Below are 25599 nucleotides of genomic sequence, written 5' to 3' on the forward strand. Positions count from 1 at the left end.
TGCACAATCATATTTTCATTTTGATGCTCTTGTCCTTTTTCACAGGCGACTACACACAGGCCTTCATTACACCACCTTACACCACTTGTGTCTCTCTCTCTCCCCTAGATCTCTGAGAGGGTGTTCACCATGGAGACTCAGGAGCAGGAGCCAGTGGCCCATGATGAGGAGGTACAGGACTCTGGCCTCCTGCTCTGCTGTGTCCCTGCTCCTGACTACTGCCAGGCCTGGAGATGGAGGGTCAAGGAGGGGGTGCTGGAGACTCGTGACTGAGCCATCAACTCCCCCCACTCATCAGTAGCAGTCTCATCAAGCATCAGGACTGTGAACTCACTCTTGTACGCCTGTCTCAGTATATCCTGCTTTTTATCAAACTGGGTATAATGTCTAATCCTCGTAAGGATCGTACCCTTTTTTTCAATTTTTGCCTAAAATGACATACCCAAATCGAATTGCCTGTAGCTCAGGACCTGAAGCAAGGATATGCATATTATTGATACCATTTGAATGGAAACACTTTGAAGTTTGTGGAAATGTGAAATTAATGTGGGAGAATATTAACAGCAGGGGTTCAAACTTTAGAACCCAGTTCCTACATTGGAGTATAAAATGTATTTTATCAAACAAAACTATGCTCAATTTTATCTCTGGGACCCTCATGATGACAAATTAGAGCAAGATTACTGAATGTAAGTACATTATTTACCTTCAGAGGTGAATGTGACAAGTTTTTTGTTGTTGTGCACTCTCAAACAATAGAATGGTATTTCTCACTGTAATATCTACTGTAAATTGGACTGTGCAGTTAGATTACCAAGAATTTCTGCACATATAAGACGTGTATGTCCTGGAAAGTTGGATGTTACTTCCGTCATTCTAGTCACATTAACGCACACGTTAGCAACAATCGTCACGGTATTGGGACACCGATCCCATAGAGGATAAAGGGACAAATGTCATGTTTCTTATAAATGGATATCCCTGTATATTACAGGAGCACACACACGTGTGGTGTTTGTGTTCTCTTTAGAGAAAATGGTTCATGTGAATAAGCTACAACTGCCTTTCTCAAAGTAAGGTATGGAAAGTCCAACAATACTGTAAACCTAGCATAATTTTATACACCTGTCCAAAAATGACAGCCCTTTTCTGTACTTAGCTAGAGCACACCCAACAATTGCACTGAGCCAATAGGATGTTAACATCTCAACCCTGTGTACCATACAGTAACATGGAATCATGTCATGAAATAAAAGCTCTACTCTGGAGAATTTCATATCCATTTGCTGATCAATAGGAAAGATTCAATCCAACTACTGCATTATTACTAGACACCGTCTTTGGATATGCTTCCAGTTGAGAATGTGTATAAGCAGGCAATAGTTTTGAATTCATCTTTCCGCAAATATGTCATTGCTTAATAATGATCGCAATCCATAAAACGTTTTTATTTTATATTCATATTACAACAAAAACAAACAAGTGTCACTGCAAAAAGATTGTTTTGGGGGACAAGAGGTTTACAAAAGATATAGAAAAAGTGGAGAAAAAAAGGGAATATCAAAGCAATTTATTGTAGAAAAGAAAAAAAGGACCAAGGCACTGACAACTTAAAAGAAATAAGAAAGTTTCCTTATTTGTTAACACATTAACAAGGTGTATAAAAAGAGCATTTGATTGAAGGATTATGGTATGGTCTGCTTTTAAATAGCCCACCATAGAATACAGTACTTGGAACACTATGCTGAGAGAGGTAAACATCTGTGAGAGAAGGACAGTGCTGTGTGTGTCTGCAGTAGAATTGCACACACACACGTACTTGGAACATCTGTTGATCCTATGATCACACGTAAATAATCAGACACACCCCCCAAAATGCATACTCCAGCAAAGAGTTACCATGAAGAGAGGGAGGGAGAATGATCAGCTAGGAAAAAGGAGACTCAATGGAAGAAAAGTGCAACAGAAATAAAGCATAGGAGATTCTCATGGCTGACCTGAGGGGGGGAAAATGTCATAAGACTTAAGCAACAAAATGTCATGCAGCGACTTGTTTGCAAGAAATAAAAAAATAAATTAATTAAAAGATGTGCCCTGGCTGAGTCTCTACACATCTCTTTCCATCCTCTCCTGTGTGTGCGGTCAAGAGCTGCTCACATTTTTCAGCGGTGTAGGGAACGGAGGCAAGAAGAACCTTGAATCTGACTCAATCCTTTGCCATGGATGGATGGATGGATGGAGGGTGGGAAAGAGGAGTGGTCCAAAAGTTGCTTCTTTTCCATTCCTAACTATTTTTCCTCACCTTTTCCTTCCCCCGAAACACTTCCCATTTACTCCCACATCATGTCTACCTCTACTACCCAGTTTCCCTCCCAGTCTTATGTCCCCCCCCCCCCTCTTTGTCCTTTCTTCTCTCAGGCTCTCCTCCCCCTCACATCTTGCGGATGACCAGCACAGTTGTAAGAACTCCAGCGAGGAACAACCCCACGGTCTGCCAGTGGGAGTCCAAAGTAGGAAACGGAATTCCCTCCTTTAAGAATTAGGAAGAGACAATTACGTTGGTCTTCAACCATCATCAACCACAATTTCAAAAAGACATCTGTAAAAACATGCCAATGTGGGAAAAGCACATCTACTGATTCTTACCCAGCCACCCTGATTCCTAATCAGTTGATCACATGATCTCGCAGTAGTTCTGTAGCCCAGCTGATAATGGTTTCTGTTGATGTCGGGACCTTGGTCAACAGAGCTGAGGAGAGAAAGGTGATGCCGTCTTATGCACAATGAAAGAAACCACTCATCCCAAAACGTGTAAAATTGCAGTTCCACTCCAGCGCTGCGGTTTACAAAAGTCGACTCTCTTCCGACTGAGATGAGCCCTGTTTCCTTTTGTCTAACGGAGGACAAAGAAGCGAGAGAATGATTGAGAGAGAAAGGAGCTAAATAGAAATACTACCACTGACCACCCTCAACCTTGATGACCAGCCGACAGGCAAAGTGATAGAGTGCCACACCCTGCCCCAGTGAACATAATTCCCATCAGCAGGAAGATCTACGCGGCCACTTCTACATAAAAAACCTCATGGTGGGCGTGGAGTGCAGTATCATTATACTACTGAAGGGGGAAAACAAGAGATGCTCTGACTATTGGCACAAACTCCAGAGGTCAATTTAAAAGTGAATATCTATTCAAGCAAAGACGCTGGAGTCTTTCTAAGTCCTTGTTAAGATACTTTTGGAGTTGTTATTGCCCATCCAGCTCATCTCCAAATCTGCTTCAGGACACGAGGCGCAGTTTCATGTCGTTGGGTCACACAGCTGACTCCAACCAACGGTGCCGTGACACGACAACTGAGTCCCGCTGTCAGCATGGCGACGGAATCCGCTCGTAGAATGAAACTTGCAAAAGAGGGTCCCGGGAACAACTAGCTAGATTATTTTGATCCTTCGTGTCTGTTGGTTAATCTTAGGGCTGTTTAACAATACAATTGAATTGGTATATTACAGCCTGAAACATTGGTGGGTGCAGGACATTTTTATTAAAACGTTTCAGGCCAGAATGTTGAATAAGGAATACATTGAACTTACCATCTACTGTGTTGCTCTGTGCCAGTTTGTCCGCTTTAGACACTTGAAATTGAGACAGATATTTCTCGACAGGTAAGAGTGTTGTATTACCACACTTTTAGGAGCTGCGTAGGTTTGCCCCTGCCAGCTCTGAATGTTGAGAAGTTTGGTCTTTGGTCTCGTCTTGGAAGCGGCTTGGCTATTTGTGGTTTGGAGTCATTTCATTCTGGTAGCAGGGTGTTTACTGCATGCGCATCTGTCGGTTAGAATGAATAATAACACTTTATGCGAACCATCTTATACCTACCGGATTCTCTAAAAAGTCTGGTAAACAATACTCCATGTAGAAATTGTGTCTCAAATTTATCGAGTGTGGCTTGAACGGAATACTGTTGACGACACAATCAGATTAATTGCAAGTATCAATGTTGTAATTTTATTCAACCATTCTGGGCTTGTAAGGACATGTTACACGATTTGGCACTCTATGTTTCAGGCTTATATCTACCAATTCAATTGTGTATTACAAGCCTGATTTAAGTCAGACCAAATGTGAATAAAAATCAATTCAGGAGTAAAACAAAGGTTATTACTCAACTCTGTCAGTAATGTTCTTCCCAAGTTCTAGTACCTGATCTGTGATTTCCATTTACCTGAGAACACAAAGCAGCACTGGAGTTGAGTACTACCAGGACATAAACCAAGTGGGCAGTAGAAGGGCAAATTTGGAAGACAATGCCTTGTTTGTGGGTAGTCTGGCAAAATACTGAATTCTATGAAGTCCTCCTGACTAGTCACGTGTCTGGTTGGTAGCGATCAGCCAGGGCTAATGTAGTATGTGATGTCTGGTCAAATCGAAACTGGCAGTCATAAATATATGATGATAAGGTTCCGTAAACATGTTTGAAATGTGACAACAATGATATTATTGAACAAGATAACTACTATCAGTCATAGCTACATTGTCTCATGACCAGTGTCAGTTGATGACATGTTGAAACGAAGTTTAAACACAAGCTGGCTCATTTCAGAAGTGGATCTTGTCAGCTGATACAGTTAGTAACAGCTGGGCCTGGAATCCATAAGATGTACTACAGTATGGCAGTCGTCTTATGTGATTTTGCTGATAAATTGGAACAACACTCTAAGTATGAAAGTACAAGACTCAGGACTTGCCACATCTGGCCCTCCCACCCCAACAGGAGGGGAGCTCCCACTCAGCCGTCCAAGCACTTCTGTGTCCTAGCACCCCAATGGTGGAACCAGCTTCCCCCTGCCCATCTTCTGGAAACCTCAAACCCTACCCCTTTAAAGAGTATCTTAAATAATCCCACAGCCCCCCCCCCCCTACTTTAGAGGGAAAATGTACTTTACTATGATATGTGGTTGTCCCACATGGCTATCTTAAGATAAGTGCACTAACTGTAAGTCACTCTGGATGAGAGCGTCTGCTAAATTACTAAAAATGCAAATTAAACACAGCTAGCTAGCACTCACAAACTAGTCTGACTAATCAGTCTGTAATACACAATTAATTGGTATATACAGCCTGAAACAAATGCCTGCAAAATCATGTAAATGTTCCTTTCCAGAATGTTGAATAAACTTTAATTTAAACTTACTATACCGATTGTCTGTGTGGTTTGTCCTTCATCTGCTTGAGATTTGAGACAAAATATCCCCAGGAAAGTGTTGTTTAACAAACTTTTTAGAGAGCTGGTAGGTACAGTTGAAGTCGGATGTTTACATACACCTTAGCCAAATACATTTCAACTCAGTTTTTCCACAATTCCTGACATTTAATCAGAGTAAAAATTCAATGTCTTAGGTCAGTTAGGATCACCACTATATTTTAAGAATGTGAATTGTCAGAATAATAGTAGAGAGAATTATTTATTTCAGCTTTTATTTCTTTCATCACATTCCCAGTGAGTCAGAAGTTTACATAAAATCAATTAGTATTTGGTAACATTGCCTTTAAATTGTTTAACTTGGGTCAAACGTTCCGGGTAGCCTTCCACAAGCTTCCCACAATAAGTTGGGGGAATATTGGCCCATTCCTCTCGACAGAGCTGGTGTAACTGAGTCAGGTTTGTAGGCCTCCCTGCTCGCACACGCTTTTTCAGTTCTGCCCACAAATTTTCTATGGGATTGAGGTCAGGGCTTTGTGATGGCCACTCCAATACCTTGACTTTGTTGTCCTTAAGCCATTTTGCCACAACTTTGGAAGTATGCTTGGGGTCATTGTCCATTTGGAAGACCCATTTGCGACCAAGCTTTAACTTCCTGACTGATGGCTTGAGATGTTGCTTCAACATATCCACATAATTTTCCTGCCTCATGATGCCATCTATTTTGTGAAGTGCACCAGTCCCTCCTGCAGCAAAGCACCCCCACAACAAGATGCTGCCACCCCGTGCTTCACGGTTGGGATGGTGTTCTTCGGCTTGCAAGCCTCCCCTTTTCCCTCCAAACATAACAATGGTCAAACAGTTCTATTTTTGTTTCATCAGACCAGAGGACATTTCTCCAAAATTACGATCTTTGTCCCCATGTGCAGTTGCAAACCATAGTCTGGCTTTTTTATGGCGGTTTTGGAGCAGTGGCTTTTCCTTGCTGAGCGGACTTTCAGGTTATGTCGATATAGGACTTGTTTTACTGTGGATATAGATACTTTTGTACCTGTTTCCTCCAGCATCTTCACAAGGTCCTTTGCTGTTGTTCTGGGATTGATTTGCACTTTTCGCACCAAAGTACATTCATCTCTAGGAGACAGAACGCGTCTCCTTCCTGAGCGGTATGACGGCTGCGTGGTCCCATGGTGTTTATACTTGTGTACTATTGTTTGTACATATGAAAGTGGTACCTTCAGGCATTTGGAAATTGCTCCCAAAGCTGAACCAGACTTGTTGAGGTCTACATTTTTTTTCCTGAAGTCTTGGCTGATTTCTATTGATTTTCCCATAATGTCAAACGAAGAGGCACTGAGTTTGAAAGTAGACCTTAAAATACATCCACGGTACACCTCCAATTGACTCAAATTATGTCAATTAGCCTATCAGAAGCTTCTAAAGCCATGACATCATTTTCTGGAATTTCCCAAGCTGTTTAAAGGCGCAGTCAACTTAGTGTATGTAAACTTCTGACCCACTAGAATTGTGATACAGTGAATTATTAGTGAAATAATCTGTCTGTAAACAAGTAGAGGAAAAATTACTTGTGTCATGCACAAAGTAGATGTCCTAACCAACTTGCCAAAACAATAGTTTGTTAACAAGAAATTTGTGGAGTGGTTGAAAAACGAGTTAATGACTCCAACATAAGTGTATGTAAACTTCCGACTTCATCTGTATTTGGTTCAGTACCACGGTAAAGGTTGTTTTATATAGGATATTCGCTTAACTCGTCAATAGCCATTGAACCAAGCATGCCATGACAACTAAAATATGTTCTAAATCAGGTTTAGGATGGATAATAATCCAGAGTTTTTCTTGTGTAAATTTCAAAGTTTCTGTTCAGATTACAATCTTTTAAAAAATCTAAGATTTACACACAAAAAAGGTGTCGATTGTTCTCCATCCTCCCCTGATTCAGAATATAACGTTACAATACTCCATGTCATGGCATGCTTGGTTCAATAGCTATTGACGAGTGAAAACCGAATATCCAAAACAAATGTTTGGGCTGTATATGTATATACCAATTAACTGTTTATCACATACAGGCTTACAAACTAGCTTGATGAGAAAAGGAAACAAGTTACCTGTAACACTTTTCCCCCAGTTGAACAGCTAACAAGAATGTAGCTTTCCTAGGTAGCTAACTTACCTAGTCATGTGTACGGGCATGTTTCAGAGATGGGATGGCTGGGTGTTATGTTAGCTAGTTGACTGGCTAGCTCGACGCGGCTGGGTCCAACCGACAACAAAACTCAATTATTTAGCAAGTAAGCTAAATCGTGACAAAAACTTATCGTTCCAGCTCACGATAATTACGATATCAGTACAACGGTTCCGTATCGATTGTGTTTATCATAGTCATGTCACTTACCTGAATCGCCTCCTTCCGTCGGCGCTGCCATCTTGTACTAAGATTATTTTGAGTCTGCTTCCGCCTGCAGTCATGTGACATATGTTTACAGTACCAGAGTGGCTTCGTTTTGCTCGTTCACGAATGCCAGCTTGCAAGAGCACTACGTAGAAGGCCAATAATATTTATGAGTAGTCAATTTACAAAATACTTAAACTACAGCAAGTTTAATCAGCAATGAATACAAATATTTTGACACAAATGGAATCCAACGTTCCGCTTCTGCCTTGCCCTTTCTTAAACGTCATATCCTGTCCTGTCTGACTTCTGTCCGTCGCGCGCATGCTTAATTCTCTTTACGACTCGGCTGGCAAAGATGGCGGACGCACAAGTACGTTCAGAAAAACAGCGTGGCGAAATGAATGTGCTTTGTTGATAGTAAAAAAACATCATGGCGTACAATAAATAGCGTCAGTTAAACGGAAAGCATGCGATTGAAGGATCTCAAAGTAGACTGGGCCCTTAATTGTTTAATGGTTCCAGGCCCTGTCCTGTGTGGAGCGTGTTGTCGGAGATCCAGCTAGGACGTTTGCTAACTAGGTCTTTACAGCATTGGGCGTATGCTTCATCTGTAGTTGATAATCGAAGTATACTGATTTATGGCAGTTGATAGCTAAAACATGTCATTGCTAGATAAATGTATGCGTGAGAAGCTCGGTCCCCTTGGAGCGGAAATCTCGTTACCGGGATCAAATGTGACAACATCCGGTGAAATCGGAGCGCGCCGAATACAAAATCGTAATATTAGGCATTCATGAAAATACAAACTTAACTTCTTGTTAATACAGCCTTGTTGTCAGATGTCAAAAAGCCTTTACGGAAAAAGCATACCATGCGATTATCTTAGGACAGCGCCCTGCTTACGAAAGCATTAAACATTTTCCAACCAAGCAGAGGCGTCAGAAATGGCAATAAAATAAATCACTTACATTTGAAGATCTTCCTCTTTTTGCAATCCCATGGGTCCCAGCTACGTAACAAATGGTCGTTTTGTTCGATATAGTCCTTTATATCCCAATAAAGTCAGTTTAGTTGGTACGCTTGATTCAGTAATAGACCTGTTTCCCTCGTTAAAAATGCATACAAATGAATCCCAAAGTTTACCAATAAACTTCGTCCAAACAACTCAAACAGCGTTTCTAATCAATCCTCAGGTACCCTAATATGTAAATATACAATAAAATTTAAGACAGAATAGTATGTTAATTACCGGAGTTAAATAACGAAGTGCACTCGCTCACCGACGCCCGCCACAACACTACAGCCAAAATGGGAGCCACTTAGAAAAACTACAAATTCTTGATAATTTTCCAAAAAACAAGCCTGAAACTCTTTCTAAAGATTGTTGACATCTACTGGTAGCCCTAGGAACTGCAATCTGCAAGGTATTCGTTTGATATTCCCATAGGCAGCCATTATAATGAGTGGTGAGCTCAAAAAATATATATTCCTGGATGGATTCTCCTTGGGGTTTTGCCTGCTATATCAGTTATGTTATAATCAGACATTTTAACAGGTTTGGAAACGTCAGTGTTTTCTATCCAATACCACCAATTATATGCATATCCTAGCTTCTGGGCCTGAGTAACGGGCACTTTACTTTGGGCACGTCAGTCATCCGAAATACCAAATAAGGCCACCGGCCCACAAGTTAACGTACTGAAAAAGCCTGTAGTTGTTAGGTTAGTTTTTACGCTAACTTGGCTGGCTGGCTAAACTCAGCTGTCTACTTTCTCAACTTGTGTATTCCAAATGTCATGGACTTTATACGGCTATTGTTTTTAGCTACCTAGTTATTTTGCTCTGCTTTTGATTATAGCTAGCTCTGACTTTTCTGAACTTTCATTATGGTCAGCTTTATAGATTGTAAATCTTGCTAGTACATCCTATCCGATCTACTGCTTCTCTGTAGTCAGGTCTATTTCATAATGCACATTGATTTACCTGCAAATTATTTTTTTCTCACGGTGTGAGCCTATGAGGCTCTGACGACACTGCTTAATGGCAACACTGATGCAGTTATAGGAGGGCTTTGGCATCCATACTGAACAAAAGTATAGATGTAACCTGTTGGTTTCATGAGTGAAAATAAAGGATTCCAGAAATGTTCCATATGCACAAAAAGCTTATTTCTATAAAATGTTCACAAACTTGTTGCCAAGATAATCCATCCACCCGTGGCATATCAAGAAGCTGATTAAACAGCATGATCATTACATAGGTGCACCTTGTGCTGTGCACAATTAAAGGCCACACTAAAATATGACGTTTTGTCACACAATGCCACAGATGTCTCAAATTGAGGGAGCTTGCAATTGGCATGCTGATTGCAGGAATGTCCACCAGAGCTTTTGCAAGGAAATGGAATGTTCATTTCTCTACAATAAGCTGCCTCCAACGTCGTTGTAGAGAATTTGGCAATACGTCTAACCAGCCTCAACTGCAGACCACGTGTAACCATCGTCTGAGACCAGCCAGATTTGCAGAGGACCTAACATGTATTTTGTTTCAACAGGCTATTTATGGCATTTACATTGACAAGAAATGCCCCTTAACTGGAAATCTCTCCATCTGTGGTCGTATCCTCTCCGGTTAGTCTTTACATTTCCTTGATGTTTTTGGTTTGGATGTAAAACGGTCAGCTTTGTTTTCTCACTGAACTGCAAGTGATGTTTTTCTCACGATGGTCTTCCAAGCCTTCTGGTTATGACGACAATGCCTTATGGCATTACTGATGCAACGACCGAAACCCCCTGCTCACCCTATTCAACGGTCTACTCCTATCCCTAGATCAGTGCTTAGATGTATTCTAAGATTGACCACACATTGACCTGATTCTGCCTTTTCAGGCGTGGTGACCAAGATGAAGATGCAGAGGACCATCGTCATCAGACGTGACTACCTGCATTACATCCGCAAATACAACCGCTTTGAGAAGAGGCACAAGAACATGTCGGTTCATCTCTCACCTGCCTTCAGGTAAGAGGATCTCTGTCATACTGTTGAGCCTTTTCTACCTCTCTTCCTTGCATGTGTTTTTTCCCGCCAGGCTGTATCCAATAATTGGCTGATCGTGCCTTTCCTACTGCAAGGATGGCTGTAACTCACTGTTGCACTAAAGTTGAAGTTCCATTAAATCAGATTTGATGTTGGCTGCAAATTATGTTTTTATCACGATGGTCTTCCAAGCCCACGAGGCTCTGATGACACTGCCTAATGGCAACACTGATGCAGTTGTCAAAAGGACAGCTTAATAATGATCGCAATCAATAAATCATTTTTATTTTATGTTCATATTAAAACCAACAAGTGTCACTGCAAAAATATTGTTTTGGGGGACAAGTGTTAAACGATAGAAAGTGAAGAAATGCGAACAATATCAAAGCAATTTATTGTAGAAAAGAAAAGAACCAAGGCACTGACAACTTAACAAATAAGGTAACTTTCTTATTTATTTTAACACATTAACAAGGTGTATAAAAAGAGCATTTGATTGAAGGATTATGGTATGGTCTGCTTTTAAATAGTCCACCATAGAATACAGTACTTTGAACACTATGCTGAGGTAAACATCTGAGAGGACAGTGTGTCTGCAGTAGAATTGCACAAACACATACCTGCAACATCTGATCCTATGGTCACATATGCACATATAAATGATCAGACACCCCAAAATGCATACTCTAGCAAAGAGATACCATGAAGAGATGGATCAGATAGGAAAAAGGAGAGACTCAATGGAAGAAAAGTGCAACAGAAATAAAGCACAGCAGATTCTCATGGCTGACCTGAGGGGGGGGGGGAATAATTTGTCATCAGTTCATAAGACTTAAGCAACAAAATGTCATGCAGTGACTTGTTTGCAAGAAATAAAAAATTAATTAAAAGATGTGCCCTGGCCGAGCCTCTCTACACATCTCGTTCCATCCTTCTCTCCTGTATGTACGGTCAAGAGCCGCTCACATTTTCAGCGGTGTGTGGAACAGAGGTAAGAAGAACCTTGAATCTGACTCAATCCTTTGCGATGGAGGGCAGGAAAGAGGAGTGGTTGATCGGGTCCAAACGTTGCCGTTTTTCCAACCAACTCTATTTTTCCTCGCCTTTTCCTTCTCCAGAAACATCTTCCATTCACCCCCACATGTCTGCCTCTACCACCCAGTCTTATGTCCCACCCCTCAATGTCCTTCTCTCAGGCTCTCCTCCCCCTCACATCTTGCGGATGACCAGCACAGTTGTAAGAACTCCAGCGAGGAACACCCCCACGGTCTGCCAGGTGGGAGTGCCAAAGTAGGAACGGATTCCCTCCTAAGAATTAGGAAGAGACACCGTTGTCTTCAACCATCATCACCACAATTTCAAAAAGACATCTGTAAAAAACATGCCAATGTGGGGAAAGCACATCTACTGATTCCTTACCCAGCCACCCTGATCCCTAATCCAGTTGATCACATGATCTCGCAGATAGTCTGTAGCCCAGCTGATAATGGTTCTGATGATGTCGGGGACCTTGGTCAACAGAGCCTGAGGAGAGAAAGGTGATGCCGTCTTATTGCACAATGAAGAAACCAACTCATCCCAAAACGTGTAAATTGCAGTTCCACTCCAAGCGCTGCGGTTTACAAAAGTGACTCTCTTCCGACTGAGATGAGCCCTGTTTCCTTTGTCTAACGGAGGACAAGAGAGCGAGAGAATGATTGAGAGAGAAAGGAGCTAAATAAAATACTACCACTGACCACCCTCACCTTGATGACCAGCCGACAGGCAAAGTAGTAGAGTGCCACCACCCTGCCCCAGTTGAACGTCCCATCAGAGAAGATCTCACGGGCCACTCTCATAAAAACCTCKTGGCTGGGCTGGAGTGCAGTATCATTTAACATACTGAAGGGGAAAACAAGAGATGCTCTGACTATTGCACAAACTCCAGAGGTCAATTTAAAGTGAATATCTATTCAAGCAAAGAGCTGGAGTCCCTTTCTAAGTCCTTGGTTTAAGATACCTTTGGAGTTGTATATTGCCATCCAGCTCAACTCCAATCTGCTCCAAGCACAGGGACAGTTTCATGCGTTCGGGTTCACACAGCATACTCCCAACCAACTGGGTCCGTGACACTGACAACTGAGTCCCGCTGTCAGCATGGCGACGAACCCGCTCGTAGATGAAACTGCAAAAAGAGGGTCCCGGGTAAATAACTAGCTAGTATATCGTGGACTACAGGAAAAGGAGGGTCGAACATGCTCCCATTAGCCTCGGCGGGCTGGAGTGGAGCGGGTTGACAGTTAAGTTCCTTGGTGTCCACATCACCAACAAACTATATGGTTCAAACATACCAAGACAGTCGTGAAGAGGGCATGATAACACCTTTTCCCCTTCAGGAGACTGAAAAGTTATACAGCTGCACCATCAAGAGCATCCTGACTTGTTGCATCTCTGCCTGGTATGGCAACTGTTCGGCATCTGACCGTAAGGCGCTACAGAGGTTAGGGCGTGCGGTCCAGTACATCACTGGGGCCAAGCTTCCTGCCATCCAGCTTCCTGCCATGAAAAAGACTCTAGCCACCCTAGTCAGACTGTTCTCTCTGCTACCGCACGGCAAGCAGTATTGAAGCGCCAAGTCTAGGACCAAAAGGCTCCTTAACAGCTTGTACCCCCAAGACAAAAGACTGCTGAACAATTCATCAAATGGCCACTTGGACTATTGACAACCCCCCCCCCGGGAGCCTCGTTATAATTTTGTGTTACTTTTTACTTGGCAAATATTTTCTTATACCAGACATTTTAGAGAGCCGGTAGGTATATGGTTCTGATGTGCATTTTCATCCTATTGACAGATGCGACGTAAACACTTGCACAATATGTGCACAATATCCAAGCGCCAGCGAACCAAAGAACAAAAATTGCTCGCATTCAGCTGGCAGAGGCAAACCTACCAGCTCTCTAAAAAGTGTGGTAAACAACATTTACCTGTGGATATTTTATCTCAAATTTTCAGTGTCTAAAGGACAAACTGCACAGACAACCAGTAGAGTAAGTTCAAATGTAATTTTATTCAACATTCTGGCTGAACGTTTTATAAAATGTTGCACTCCAATGTTTCAGGCTGTATATACCAATTAATTGGAGAAAGATAACATGCGCAGAATACAACATGTGTAGACCTTACTGTGACATGCTTACAAGCCCTTAAACAATAATGCAGTTCCAGAAAGAGAACTTCTTATGGATCGGTGTCCCGTCTACAGGACAGTTGTTGCTCAATATGCATAATGTGACTACGTCGTTTTACTTTTTTTTCCCGGTACATGACTTATATGGGCAGAAAGCTTATTCCTGTTAATGTAACTGCATTGTCCAATTTACAGTAGCTATTACAGTGAAAATACCATGCTATTGTTTGAGTGTATAACAAAACACTTATCACGGCGACAGGTTTAATAGATTCATATCTGAAGGTAAGTAACGTACTTACATGATGTAATCTTGCTCTGATTTGTCATCCTGAGGGTCCTAGAGATCAAATGTAGTTTTGTTTGATAAAATCATTTTTCATATCCTAAAACGGTCCATATAGTATGCACAATCGATTTTATTTCTACTCGTTCAACTTGCAAAGAAAGATATCTGAAAATCGACCGCAATTGTGGTAAAGACTGACTTCAAAGAGACAACATTGAAGTTCTCTGTTCCCCCCCAGCCTGACTGCTGCTCTCTCTGGCTCCACAACAAACCACCACCCGTCCCTCTAGAGGTGTCAATACCTAGCCAGCCTACAATTAGAGGATGGTAAGTGCTTTACAGCAAAAAGAGACTTGGGACCAGCAGCACAACCTTGTGTAGAAGGGGTTCTAAATACTTAGTGTGTATAATTTATTTATTAACTAGGTGTGTTTGGTGTGTTGGCTGCTAACTTGGCCCTTAAATATTTCACTCTGTTTGGAGACATTGGATCAGCATTCTTGTCACATCTCCTGTTAGTACATTTTATGTAGGGAAGCTAATGATCCATCATGCATGACATTACTGGGAGTGTGTAAACTTGTATATTTTATTAGTATAGCATTTTTGTATGTTTACTGTAGTTAAGATTTTAAATTTGCCACTTGGGCAAATCTTGAGGGACACCTGGATGACTTCATACTAAATGTCATGTTGCTTGCTCATTCTTGAAGTGATCAGTCTGGAACTTTGCACATACACTGTTGCCCTCTTTTGGACACCATCTAAAGGACCTCCAGCTTCCTAGCTGAATGTGTGCTTTTTCTTTTTCATGTCAAAGGTAATGCAACAACTAAAAATATACAAGTTTTTTTCTTATCCTATAGCAGATCTATTATGTTCTCCGACATTAATTTCACATTTCCAAACTTCAACGTGTTTCCTTTCAAATGGTATTGAGAATATGCATATCCTTGCTACAGGCAGTTAGATTTGGGTATGTCATTTTAGGCGGACATTGAAGATGGCGTGCTCTTAAGGACAAACCACACAGACAACCGGTAAAGTAAAAATTGGATTTTAAGGAACACTAACAATTTGAACTCCAATGCTTCAGGCTATATGTACCAAATAAATTGTGTATTACAGCCTGATTAAGTCAGACAAATGTGAATAAAGATCAAATTCAGGAGTAAACAAGGTATACTCACTCTGTCAGTAATGTTCTTCCCAGTTCTAGTACCTGATCAGTTCCATTACCTGAGAACACAAAGCAGCACTGGAGTTAGTACTACCAGGACATAAACCAAGGGCAGGTAGAGGCAATTTAAGACAATGCCTGTGTGTGGGTAGTCTGGCAAATACTGAATTCTTGAAGTCCTCCTGACTGAGTCACGTGGGTAGCATCAGCCAGGCTAATGTATGAGTGTCTGTCAAATCGAAACTGGGCAGTCATAAATATATGATGTAATGTTCTAAACATGTTTGAAATGTGACACAAAGATATTCTTGAACAAGTAGCTACTGAAGTATGCATGTCTCATGACCAGTTCAGTGTGACAATGTGAAACGAAGTTAAAACACCAGCTGGCTCATTTTTAGAAGTCGACTTGTCAGCTGACATTAGTAACAGCTGGGCTGGTCCAAGATGTACTACAGTTAGGCTAGTCGTCTATGATGTTTCTGGAAAGACAACACTTAAGTATGAAGTACAAGACTCAGACTGCCACATCTGGCCCTCCCACCCCAACAGGAGGGGAGCTCCCACTCAGCCGTCCAAGCACTTCTGTGTCCTAGCACCCCAATGGTGGAACCAGCTTCTCCGTGAAAACAGCAGAGTCCCTGCCCATCTTCTGAAAACATCAAACCCCACCCCCAAATGACTAAATGTAACAAACACAGCTAGCTAGCACTCACATACTAGTCTGATGAATCAGTCTAATAGACCATTAAAGTCCAGAACAGATTATGGAAGGCGTACAGTACTACATGGAACTCTTTTCCACATCAAGTAACTGACGCAAGCAGTAAAATTCCATTTAAACACCTTATCAAACAGCGGGGACTGTGAAGCAACACAGGCACAGATATGATAACATGAGCACTGAGGAAAATGGCGCTGGAGGGGAGGGCTGCCGTTTTATCGGCTCTTAATCAACCATGCTATATTGTTTTTAACTTGTCTTGTACATAATGTTGCTGCTACTGTCTCTTATGACGGAAAAGAGCTTCTGGGCATCAGAACTGGGATTACTCACCTCAAACTGCACGAGTAGTTCTTTTTCAATGAGTCGGACGCGAGGGGTATACTGCAGACACCCGACCAGGCCCCGATCCCCGTGATTCGCTGGAGAAGGAAACTGAGATTTTGAGGCAAAAGATCAGGGTGCCTTGCGAGAATCAGGCGACGAGTGGCTAATCTGCCCTTGCCTTCCATCCTGCTGGCTAACGTTCAATCGCTGGAAAATAAATGGGACGAACTGAAAGCACGTATATCCTACCAACAGGACATTAAAAGCTGTCATATCCTATGTTTCACCGAGTCGTGGCTGAACGACAACATTAAGAACATACAACTGGCGGGTTATAAACTATCGGCAGGACAAAACAGCAGCTTCTGGTAAGACACTGTGCGGGGGCCTATGCATATTTGTAAATAATAGCTGGTGCACGATATATAAGGAAGTCTCAAGGTTTTGCTCGCCTGAGGTAGAGTATCTCATGATAAGCTGTTGACCACCCTATCTACCTAGAGAGTTATCTGTATTTTTCGTAGCTGTCTACATACCACCACAGACTGAGGCTGGCACTAAAACCACACTCAATGAGCTGTATTGCGCCATAAGCAAACAGGAAAACACTCATCCAGAGGCGGCGCTCCTAGTGGCCGGGGACTTTAATGCAGGGAAACTTAAATCAGTTTTACCTAATTTCTAGTTCTGCTATTCTGGATTCTGTCTCTCGCAGTTGAAGTGTACCTATGATAAAAAAAAATACAGACCTCTACATGCTTTGTAAGTAGGAAAACCTGCAAAATCGGCAGTGTATCAAATACTTGTCTCCCCACTGGATTAAAAAAAAATCGGTGTCCAAAAATACCGATATCTGATTGTTATGAAAACTTGAAATCGGTCCTAATTAATCGGTCGAACTCTAGTAACAACACATCCGCCACGCTGATCCTCAACACGGGGGCCCCTCAGGGGTGCGTGCTCAAATCCCTCCTGTACTCCCTGTTCACTCATGACTGCACGGCCAGGCACGACTCCAACACCATCATTAAGTTTGCTGATGACACAACAGTGGTAGGCCTGATCACCGACAACGATGACACAGCATATAGGGAGGTCACCTCTCCCTATACGGCCTGGTACATCACCAGGCCCAAGCTTCCTGCCACCCAGGACCTCTATACCAGGCGGTGTCAGGGGAAGGCCCTAAAAATTGCCTAAGACTCCAGCCACCCTAGTCATAGACTGATCTCTCTGCTTCCGCACGGCAAGCGGTACCAGAGCGCCACGTCTAGGTCCAAGAGGCTAAGTGCTTGTAAGTAGGCATTTCACTGTAAGGTCTACACCTGTTGTATTCGGCGCATGTGACAAATACAATTTGATTTGACAATACACACATGTACACATGGATTTTGGACTGTAGATATGTGGTAGTGGTGGAGTAGGGGCCGGAGGGCACACAGTGTGTTGCGAAATCTGTTAATGTATTATGTTTTTACAGGCTGACTGGCTCTCATTGTGAGATAAGTGCACTCAGGATATCCGGAAGGCCAAAGTTAATTACTTTAAGGAGCAGTTCTCTCTCAGTGGGTCTAACCCTAAGAAGTTCTGGAAAACTGTTAAAGACCTGGAGAATTAACCCTCCTCCTCAAAGCTGCCCATGGCCCTTAAAGTTGATGATGTGGTTGTTACTGACAAGAAACACATGGCTGAGCTCTTTAATCACCACTTCATTAAGTCAGGATTCCTATTTGACTCAGCCATGCCTCCTTGCCCATCCAACATTTCCTCATCTCCCACCCCTTCTAATGCGACTATCCCCGATGCTTCTCCCTCTTTTTCCCCTGCCCCGCTACAAAGTTTCTCCCTGCAGGCAGTCACTGAGTCCGAGGTGCTAGAGGAGCTCCTGAAACTTGACCCCCCCAAAAAACAACTAGGTCAGATGGTTTAGACCCTTTCTTCTTTAAGGTTGCTGCCCCTATCATCGCCAAGCCTATCTCCAACCTTTTTAACCTGTCTCTCCTCTCTGGGGAGGTTCCCATTGCTTGGAAGGCAGCCACGGTGCGTCCTTTATTTAAAGGGGGAGATCAAGCTGATCCTAACTGTTATAGGCCTATTTCTATTTTGCCTTGTTTATCAAAAGTGTTGTAAAAACTTGTCAATAATCAACTGACTGGCTTTCTTGATGTCTATAGTATTCTCTCTGGTATGTGTCACTGCACCCTTAAAGGCCCCCAATGATGTCACCATTGCCCTTGATTCTAAGCAATGTTGTGCTGCTATTTTTATTGACTTGGCCAAAGCTTTTGATACGGTAGACCATTCCGTTCTTGTAGGCCGGCTATGGAGTATTGGTATCTCTGAGGGGTCTTTGGCCTGGTTTGCTAACTTCCTCAGAGTGCAGTGTATAAAGTCAGAACATCTGTCTCCGCCACTGCCTGTCACCAAGAGAGTACCCCAAGGCTCGATCCTAGGCCCCACGCTCTTCTTACTTTACAGCAACAACATAGCTCAGGCACTAGGAAGCTCTCATCCATTTATATGCAGATGATAGTCTTATACTCAGCTGGCCCCTGCCTGGATTTTGTTAAATGCTATACAACAAAGCTTTCTCTACCCTTAACCTTTGTTTTGGAGGTGTTCAGAACAAGGTTATGTGGTTTGGTAAGAAGAATGCCCCTCTCCCCACAGGTGTGATTACTACCTCTGAGGGTTTAGAGCTTGAGTAGTCACCTCAAACAAGTACTTGGGAGTAAGGCTAGACGGTACACTGTCCTTCTCTCAGTACATATCAAAGCTGCATGCTAAAGTTAAATCTAGACTTGGTTTCCTCTATCGTAATCGCTCCTCTTTCACCCCAGCTGCCAAACTAACCCTGATTCAGATGACCATCTTACCCATGCTAGATTATGGAGACATCATTTATAAATCAGCAGGTAAGGGTGCTCTCGAGCGGCTAGTTGTTCTTTACCATTCGACCATCAGATTTGCCACCAATGCTCCTTATAGGACACATCACTGCACTCTATACTCCTCTAAACTGGTCATCTCTGTATACCTGTCGCAAGACCCACTGGTTGATGCTTATTTATAAAAACCCTCTTAGGCCTCACTCCCCCCTATCTGAGATATCTACTGCAGCCGTCATCCTCCACATACAACACCCGTTCTGCCAGTCACTTTCTGTTAAATGTCCCCAAAGCACACACTTCCCTGGGTCGCTCGTATTTTCAGTTCGCTGCTGCTAGAGACTGGAACGAGCTGCAAAAAACACTCAAACTCGACAGTTTTATCTCAGACTCAATCATGGACACTCTTACTGACAGTTGTGGCTCCTTTGCATGATGTATTGTTGTCTCTACCTTCTTGTCCTTTGTGCTGTTGTCTGTGCCCAATAATGTTTGTACCATGTTTTGTGCTGCTCCCATGTTGTGTTGCTACCATGTTGTTGTCATGTTGTGTTCCTACCATGCTGTGTTGTCATGTGTTGCTGCCTTGCTATGTTGTTGTCTAAGGTCTCTCTTTATGTAGTCTTGTCTCTTGTTGTAATGTGTGCTTTGTCCTATATTTATTTTGAATCCCAGCCCCCGTCCCTGCAGGAGGTCTTTTGCCTTTTGGTAGGCCGTCATTGTAAATAAGAATTTGTTCATAACAGACTTACCTAGTCAAATAAAAATAAATAGATGTTAAAATTGTATTGACTGCCTTAATTTTGCTGGACCCCAGGAGAGTAGCTGTTGCCTTAGCAGCAGCTAATGGTGATCCATAATAAATACAAAATTGGTATACAGTATACAGCCTGAAACGAATGCCTTCAAAATCGTGTAAATGTTCCTTGACAGAATGTTGAATAAAATTACATTTAAATTTACTGTACCGATTGTCTGGTTTGTCCTTCACCTGCTTGAGATGTGAGACAAAATATCCCCAGGAAAGTATTGTTTAACCAACTTTTTAGAGAGCTGGTAGGTATATGGTTCAGTACCAAGGTAAAGGTTGTTTTATATAGGATATTCACTTCTCTCGTCAATAGTAGCTATTGAACCAAGCATGCCATGAAAATTGTATATTCTAAACCAGGGAAGGATGGAGAACAATCCAGAGCTTTTTTGTGTCAATAAATAAATAAATCTGATTTCAAGCTTCAAAGAAATCGCACGATTTACACTCAAAAAGGTGTTGATTGTTCTCAATCCTTCCCTAATTCAGAATATGTCATGGCATGCTTGGTTCAAATGTGAAAATGAAGCCACTCCTCTGTTACCATTTTATATTTGGGCTCCTGAGTGGCGCAGCGGTCAAAGGCACTGCATCTCAGTGCAAGCGGCATGACTACAGTCCCTGGTTCGAATCCCCTGATTCAGAATATTCATTGTCATGGCATGCTTGGTTCAATAGCTATTGACGAGTGAAAACCGAATATCCAACATAAAACAAATGATTGGGCTGTCGCAAGTCGCAGTTGTAAATGACAACTTGTTCTCAACTAGCCTACCTGGTTAAATAAAGGTGAATTAAAAAATATATACCAATTGTTTATTACAGACTATCACATACAGGCTTTCAAGCTAGTTTGGTGAGAAAAGGAAACAAGTTAACCACCGTAAACTCACCCCATTCCGTACAAATGTGCGCAACCGCAACATTCAAACGAGGCTACAAAGAAAACTAATGGGACTGTAGCGACTGTGTTGACTTGAAAATCGGAGGTGTGAACTAGGTTTCTATTCAAGCGTTGATCGACATGGTAATGGCTCTATAGTATTGGAGAAAAGTTGAAAAAAACAGACCCTCCTTTACATCGGGACGTGTCATGTCGTAACATACAGCACACGTAAAGCAACTATTTATTTATGTCTTACAATCTCTCTCCACCAGGTGTAGCACTTCTCTCATCGTTTAAAAACAAGAAATGGACAGTGACGGGGGTACCTAGTCATTTTTTGCGTCATCATTGCATGCGATCATCATTCTCAAAGCCGCTGTTTACTTCTAAGATCACTTTAGCACCGCTCTAAAAACCCGATTCAAATTCGACACAAACCTTCAAAATAGGTATGTAATGGCACATTATATAAACTCTTTATAGTGTTTTATTTACATTTTAGAGGTGATAAGGTGATAAGTTGGACAGATCGAGTGAAAAAAAGCAATTTTCCCACACAACATCTCTCCTTCTCACTATCACGCATTAGTTTCACTTCCCCACCCGCCATTTAAAAAAATACCCGACAGGGCTCATTGCCTGCTTGAATTATGCAAAAACGGGCAGCGTTTAGGTCGTGTAATTGATCATGTTGGAAAGGAGAGAAATTGTGCTTTACAATGGTATTGACATTACAGTTGATCTGGAAGTATTATGTTTTTGTGGCGCTAAAATAAGGGCAATTGTACGGACCAAGGCGATGTACGAGTTTACGTTAACACTTTTCCCCGGGTTGAACAGCTAGATAACAATAATGTAGCTTTCCTAGATCGTTTACCAAGTTATGTGTACGGTCATGTTTCAGAGATGGGATGGCTGGGTGTTATGTTAGCTGGCTAACTCGACACGCCTGGGTCCAACCGGCAACAAACAAAAGTTAGCTAAATCGCGACAAATACTTTTCGTTCCTGCTCACGATAATTACGATATCAGTACCACGGATCCGTATCGATTGTGTTTATCACTTACCTGAATCGCCTCCCGACAGCGCTGCCATTTTAAGATTACTTTGATTTGCTTCCGCCTGCAGTCATGTGACATATGTTTACTGTATTAGAGGAGTGGCTTCGTTTTGCTCGTTTACGAATGCCAGCTTGCTAGAGCACTACATAGAGGGCCGATAACATTTATGAGTAGTCAACTTACAAAAGACTAAGACTATAGCAAGTTTAATTAACAATGAATACAAATATTTTGACACAAATGGAATCCAACGTTCCGCTTCTGCCTTGCCCTTTCTTAAACGTCATATCCTGTCCTTTCTGACTTCTGTCCGTCGCGCGCATGCTTAATTCTCTTTACGACTCGGCTGGCAAAGATGGCGGACGCACAAGTACGTTCAGCAAAACAGCGTGGCGAAATGAATGTGCTTTTTAGATAGAAAAACAAACATAATGGCATTGCAGCCTACAATAAATAGCGTTTGTTAAGCGAAAAGCGTGCGATTGAAGTATATCGAAGTAGACTGGGCCCTTAACGGTGTTATCTACTTCGACTATCACGTTCCAGGCCCTGTGCCGTGTGGTGCGCTTTGTCGGAGATCCAGTAGGAAGTTTGCTAACTAGGCCTTTACAGCATTGGGCGTATGCTTCATCTGTAGTTGATAATCGAAATTTACTGACTCATGGCAGAGTTGATCACTAAAACATGTCATTGCTAGATAAATGTATGCGTGAGAAGCTTAGCGTACTGGAAAAACTATAGCCGTTAGATTAGTTTATACGCGAATTTGGCTAGCTAGCCTGATCACCCATTAGTTGGCTAAACTCAGCGGTCTACTTTCTCAACTTTAATATTCCAAATGTTATGGACTTTTTATGGGTTTTGTTTAGCTAGCTACCTAGTTAATCAGAAGTTTCATTATGGTCAGCTTCATAGATTGTAAATCTTGCTAGTGCATCCTGTCTTATCTACTGCTTGTCTAGTAGGGTATATTTCAAAATGCACATCGATTTACCTGCATATGATGTTTTTCTCACGATGGTCTTCCTAGCCTATGAGGCTCTGACGACACTGCCTAATGGCAACACTGATGCAGTGTAACTTGAAGATGGGTCTTTTCAGATCCGTGATGGAGCGACGGGTTAGGCTCTGCATAGATCAGTTTTTGACCTGGTGTTATGTATTTTTCCCCACAGACGGAGAGGGCTTATCAGAAGCAGCCAACCATCTTCCAGAACAAGAAGCGTGTTCTGGTTGGTGAAGGTGGCAAGGAGGCCAAGGAGAAGCTCCCACGCTACCACAAGAGTGTTGGTCTAGGCTTCAAAACTCCAAGAGAGGTATCTTACCCAACAACCTAAACTATCCTAAAACTACAGTTGTGCTCCTTATGGGCAGTATGATTCATCTTTGAATACAGCCTTGTATCTCGTGGTCAATTAGCTTGTATGGTTAACTGCTCTTTGCAAGCTGCAAATGATGTTTTTCTCACGATGGTCTTCCAAGCCTGAGGCTCTGACGACACTGCCTAATGGCAACACTGATGCAGTTATAGGAGGGATTTTGGCGTCCATACTGAACAAAAATATAGATGTAACCTGTTGGTCCCATGTTTCACGAGTGGAAATAAAAGGTCCCAGAAATGTTCCATATGCACAAAAAGCTTATTTCCATAAAATGTTGTTCACAAACTTGTTTACATCCCTGTTAGTGAGGATTTATCATTTGCCAAGATAATCCATCCACCTGTGGCATCAAAAAGCTGATTAAACAGCATTATTACACAGGTGCACCTTGTGCGGTGCACAATTAAAGGCCACACTAAAATATGAAGTTTTGTCAAACAATGCCACAGATGTCTCAAATTGAAGGAGCTTGCAATTGGCATGCTGACTGCTAGAATGTCCACCAGAGCTTTTGCAAGAAATTGGAAGGTTCATTTGTCTACCATAAGCTGCCTCCAACGTCGTTGTAGAGAATTTGGCAGTACGTCTAACTGGCCTCAACTGCAGACCACGTGTAACCATTGTCTGAGACCAGCCACCCTGATAGCTGAAACGGGTATTTCTGTCCAAAGCCCTTTTGTGGGGGAAACTTTCTGGGTCTGGCTCCCCAGTAGGTGGGTCTATGCCCACCCATGGCTGTGCCCCTGCCCATTCATGTGAAATCCAAAGATTAGGGCCTAATACATTTTTTTCAATTGACTTATTTCCTTATGAACTCAACCTCAGTAAAATCATTAATTGTTGAATGTTATTTTTTTTTTTGGGTTTGAGAGTTATGGAAGGATTTGCAGAGAACCTAACATATTTTGTTTCTACAGGCTATTGATGGCACTTACATTGACAAGAAATGCCCCTTCACTGGAAATGTCTCCATCCGTGGTCGTATCCTCTCCGGTTAGTCTTTACATTTCCTTGCTGTTTATTGTTTTTGGTTTGGATGTAAAACAGTCAGCTTTGTTTTCTCACTGAACTGCAAATGATGTTTTTCTCACGATGGTCTTCCAAGCCTTCTGGTTATGACGACAATGCCTTATGGCATTACTGATGCAACGACCGAAACCCCCTGCTCACCCTATTCAACGGTCTACTCCTATCCCTAGATCAGTGCTTAGATGTATTCTAAGATTGACCACACATTGACCTGATTCTGCCTTTTCAGGCGTGGTGACCAAGATGAAGATGCAGAGGACCATCGTCATCAGACGTGACTACCTGCATTACATCCGCAAATACAACCGCTTTGAGAAGAGGCACAAGAACATGTCGGTTCATCTCTCACCTGCCTTCAGGTAAGAGGACCTGTCATATTGTTGAGCCTTTCCAACCTCTCTTCCTTGCTTGTGTCTTTTCTGACCAGGCTGTATCCAATAATTGGCTGATTGTGCCTTTCCTACTGCAAGGATGGCTGTAACTCACTGTTCCACTACAGTTAAAGTTCCATTAAATCAGATTTGATGTTAGCTGCAAATGATGTTTTTCTCACGATGGTCTTCCAAGCCCATGTGGCTCTGACGACACTGCCTAATGGCAACACTGATGCAGTTTGGCCTACCTATCACATGAGATGGCACATTGGTTGATGTTGTCATACCTCCAAAAGCAGTGCCTTGGTCACTTCAGGATTATGCTCCATTAATTCTCTCCTTTTCTCTGCAGAGACGTCTCCGTCGGAGACATTGTTACCGTCGGAGAGTGCCGACCCCTCAGCAAGACGGTGAGGTTCAACGTCCTCAAGGTCACAAAGGCCGCTGGAGCCAAGAAGCAGTTCCAGAAGTTCTAATCTAGGATGTGCAGGAGATGAGACCAATTGACAGGAAGGCTTTCTTTCTAGGCTGACCTGCTCTGTTGTATCTGAAATAAACAATGTTCTGTATCTTGGTCTTCTGGCCTGTCTTTTGTTAAATAATTACGTTTGTACAATTCAATGGGGAACCTTTGCCAATTAACTGAAATGAGTGCTTTGTTTTGTGTAACGGCTGAGGCTGACTTATTGTGCGTTCTGCTGGACAGTTCTTTCCGTTGTCCATCCGTCAACTGATTCCCATTCAAAAAAAACATTGGCTCATCCATAATTTTCCAACTTTCGTGTTCCTGTAGCGTTGTGAACGTGAAATTGGTGTCTCCAACCACA

At 42.3% G+C, this 25599-nt stretch overlaps 2 protein-coding genes and 6 non-coding genes across 8 annotated transcripts; 7 read left to right on the top strand and 1 right to left on the bottom strand.

The window, feature by feature from the left end:
* The first annotated feature begins 10317 nt into the window (after positions 1 to 10317).
* Positions 10318 to 10400, top strand: LOC111982197 (small nucleolar RNA SNORD35). Its single transcript, XR_002879708.1, has one exon. It is a non-coding gene; the product is annotated as a small nucleolar RNA SNORD35 (small nucleolar RNA).
* A 410-nt stretch (positions 10401 to 10810) lies between these two features.
* LOC111982204 (small nucleolar RNA SNORD35) lies at positions 10811 to 10894 on the top strand. The gene has a single exon (XR_002879715.1). It is a non-coding gene; the product is annotated as a small nucleolar RNA SNORD35 (small nucleolar RNA).
* Positions 10895 to 10916: 22 nt separating this feature from the next.
* Positions 10917 to 22124, bottom strand: LOC111981208 (apoptosis regulator BAX-like). The gene is made up of 6 exons (XM_024012378.2): positions 21994 to 22124; positions 15300 to 15348; positions 12653 to 12817; positions 12399 to 12534; positions 12073 to 12177; positions 10917 to 11961 (listed from the first exon to the last, which is right to left on the bottom strand). Exons 1-6 carry the CDS (start codon positions 22019 to 22021, stop codon positions 11863 to 11865), a joined length of 582 nt encoding a protein of 193 aa, XP_023868146.1. The 5' UTR covers positions 22022 to 22124; the 3' UTR covers positions 10917 to 11862.
* Positions 22125 to 22194: 70 nt separating this feature from the next.
* Positions 22195 to 25341, top strand: LOC111981209 (small ribosomal subunit protein uS17). Its single transcript, XM_024012379.2, has 5 exons — positions 22195 to 22357; positions 23163 to 23303; positions 24287 to 24362; positions 24628 to 24757; positions 25125 to 25341. Exons 1-5 carry the CDS (start codon positions 22343 to 22345, stop codon positions 25246 to 25248), a joined length of 486 nt encoding a protein of 161 aa, XP_023868147.1. The 5' UTR covers positions 22195 to 22342; the 3' UTR covers positions 25249 to 25341.
* Positions 22983 to 23066, top strand: LOC111982200 (small nucleolar RNA SNORD35). The gene has a single exon (XR_002879711.1). It is a non-coding gene; the product is annotated as a small nucleolar RNA SNORD35 (small nucleolar RNA).
* On the top strand, positions 23435 to 23516 carry LOC111982203 (small nucleolar RNA SNORD35). The gene has a single exon (XR_002879714.1). It is a non-coding gene; the product is annotated as a small nucleolar RNA SNORD35 (small nucleolar RNA).
* On the top strand, positions 24440 to 24522 carry LOC111982196 (small nucleolar RNA SNORD35). The gene has a single exon (XR_002879707.1). It is a non-coding gene; the product is annotated as a small nucleolar RNA SNORD35 (small nucleolar RNA).
* On the top strand, positions 24931 to 25014 carry LOC111982201 (small nucleolar RNA SNORD35). The gene has a single exon (XR_002879712.1). It is a non-coding gene; the product is annotated as a small nucleolar RNA SNORD35 (small nucleolar RNA).
* Positions 25342 to 25599: the final 258 nt, after the last annotated feature.

This window comes from Salvelinus sp. IW2-2015, linkage group LG20 (assembly GCF_002910315.2).
Source record: "Salvelinus sp. IW2-2015 linkage group LG20, ASM291031v2, whole genome shotgun sequence".
NCBI classification, from domain to species: Eukaryota; Metazoa; Chordata; class Actinopteri; order Salmoniformes; family Salmonidae; genus Salvelinus; species Salvelinus sp. IW2-2015.

Excerpts from the sequence above, each read along its gene's own strand:
- LOC111981209 (XM_024012379.2), top strand. Across the intron at positions 23,304-24,286 it reads GCTTCAAAACTCCAAGAGAG|GCTATTGATGGCACTTACAT; the intron begins GTATCTTACCCA and ends TTGTTTCTACAG. Across the intron at positions 24,363-24,627 it reads CCGTGGTCGTATCCTCTCCG|GCGTGGTGACCAAGATGAAG; the intron begins GTTAGTCTTTAC and ends CTGCCTTTTCAG.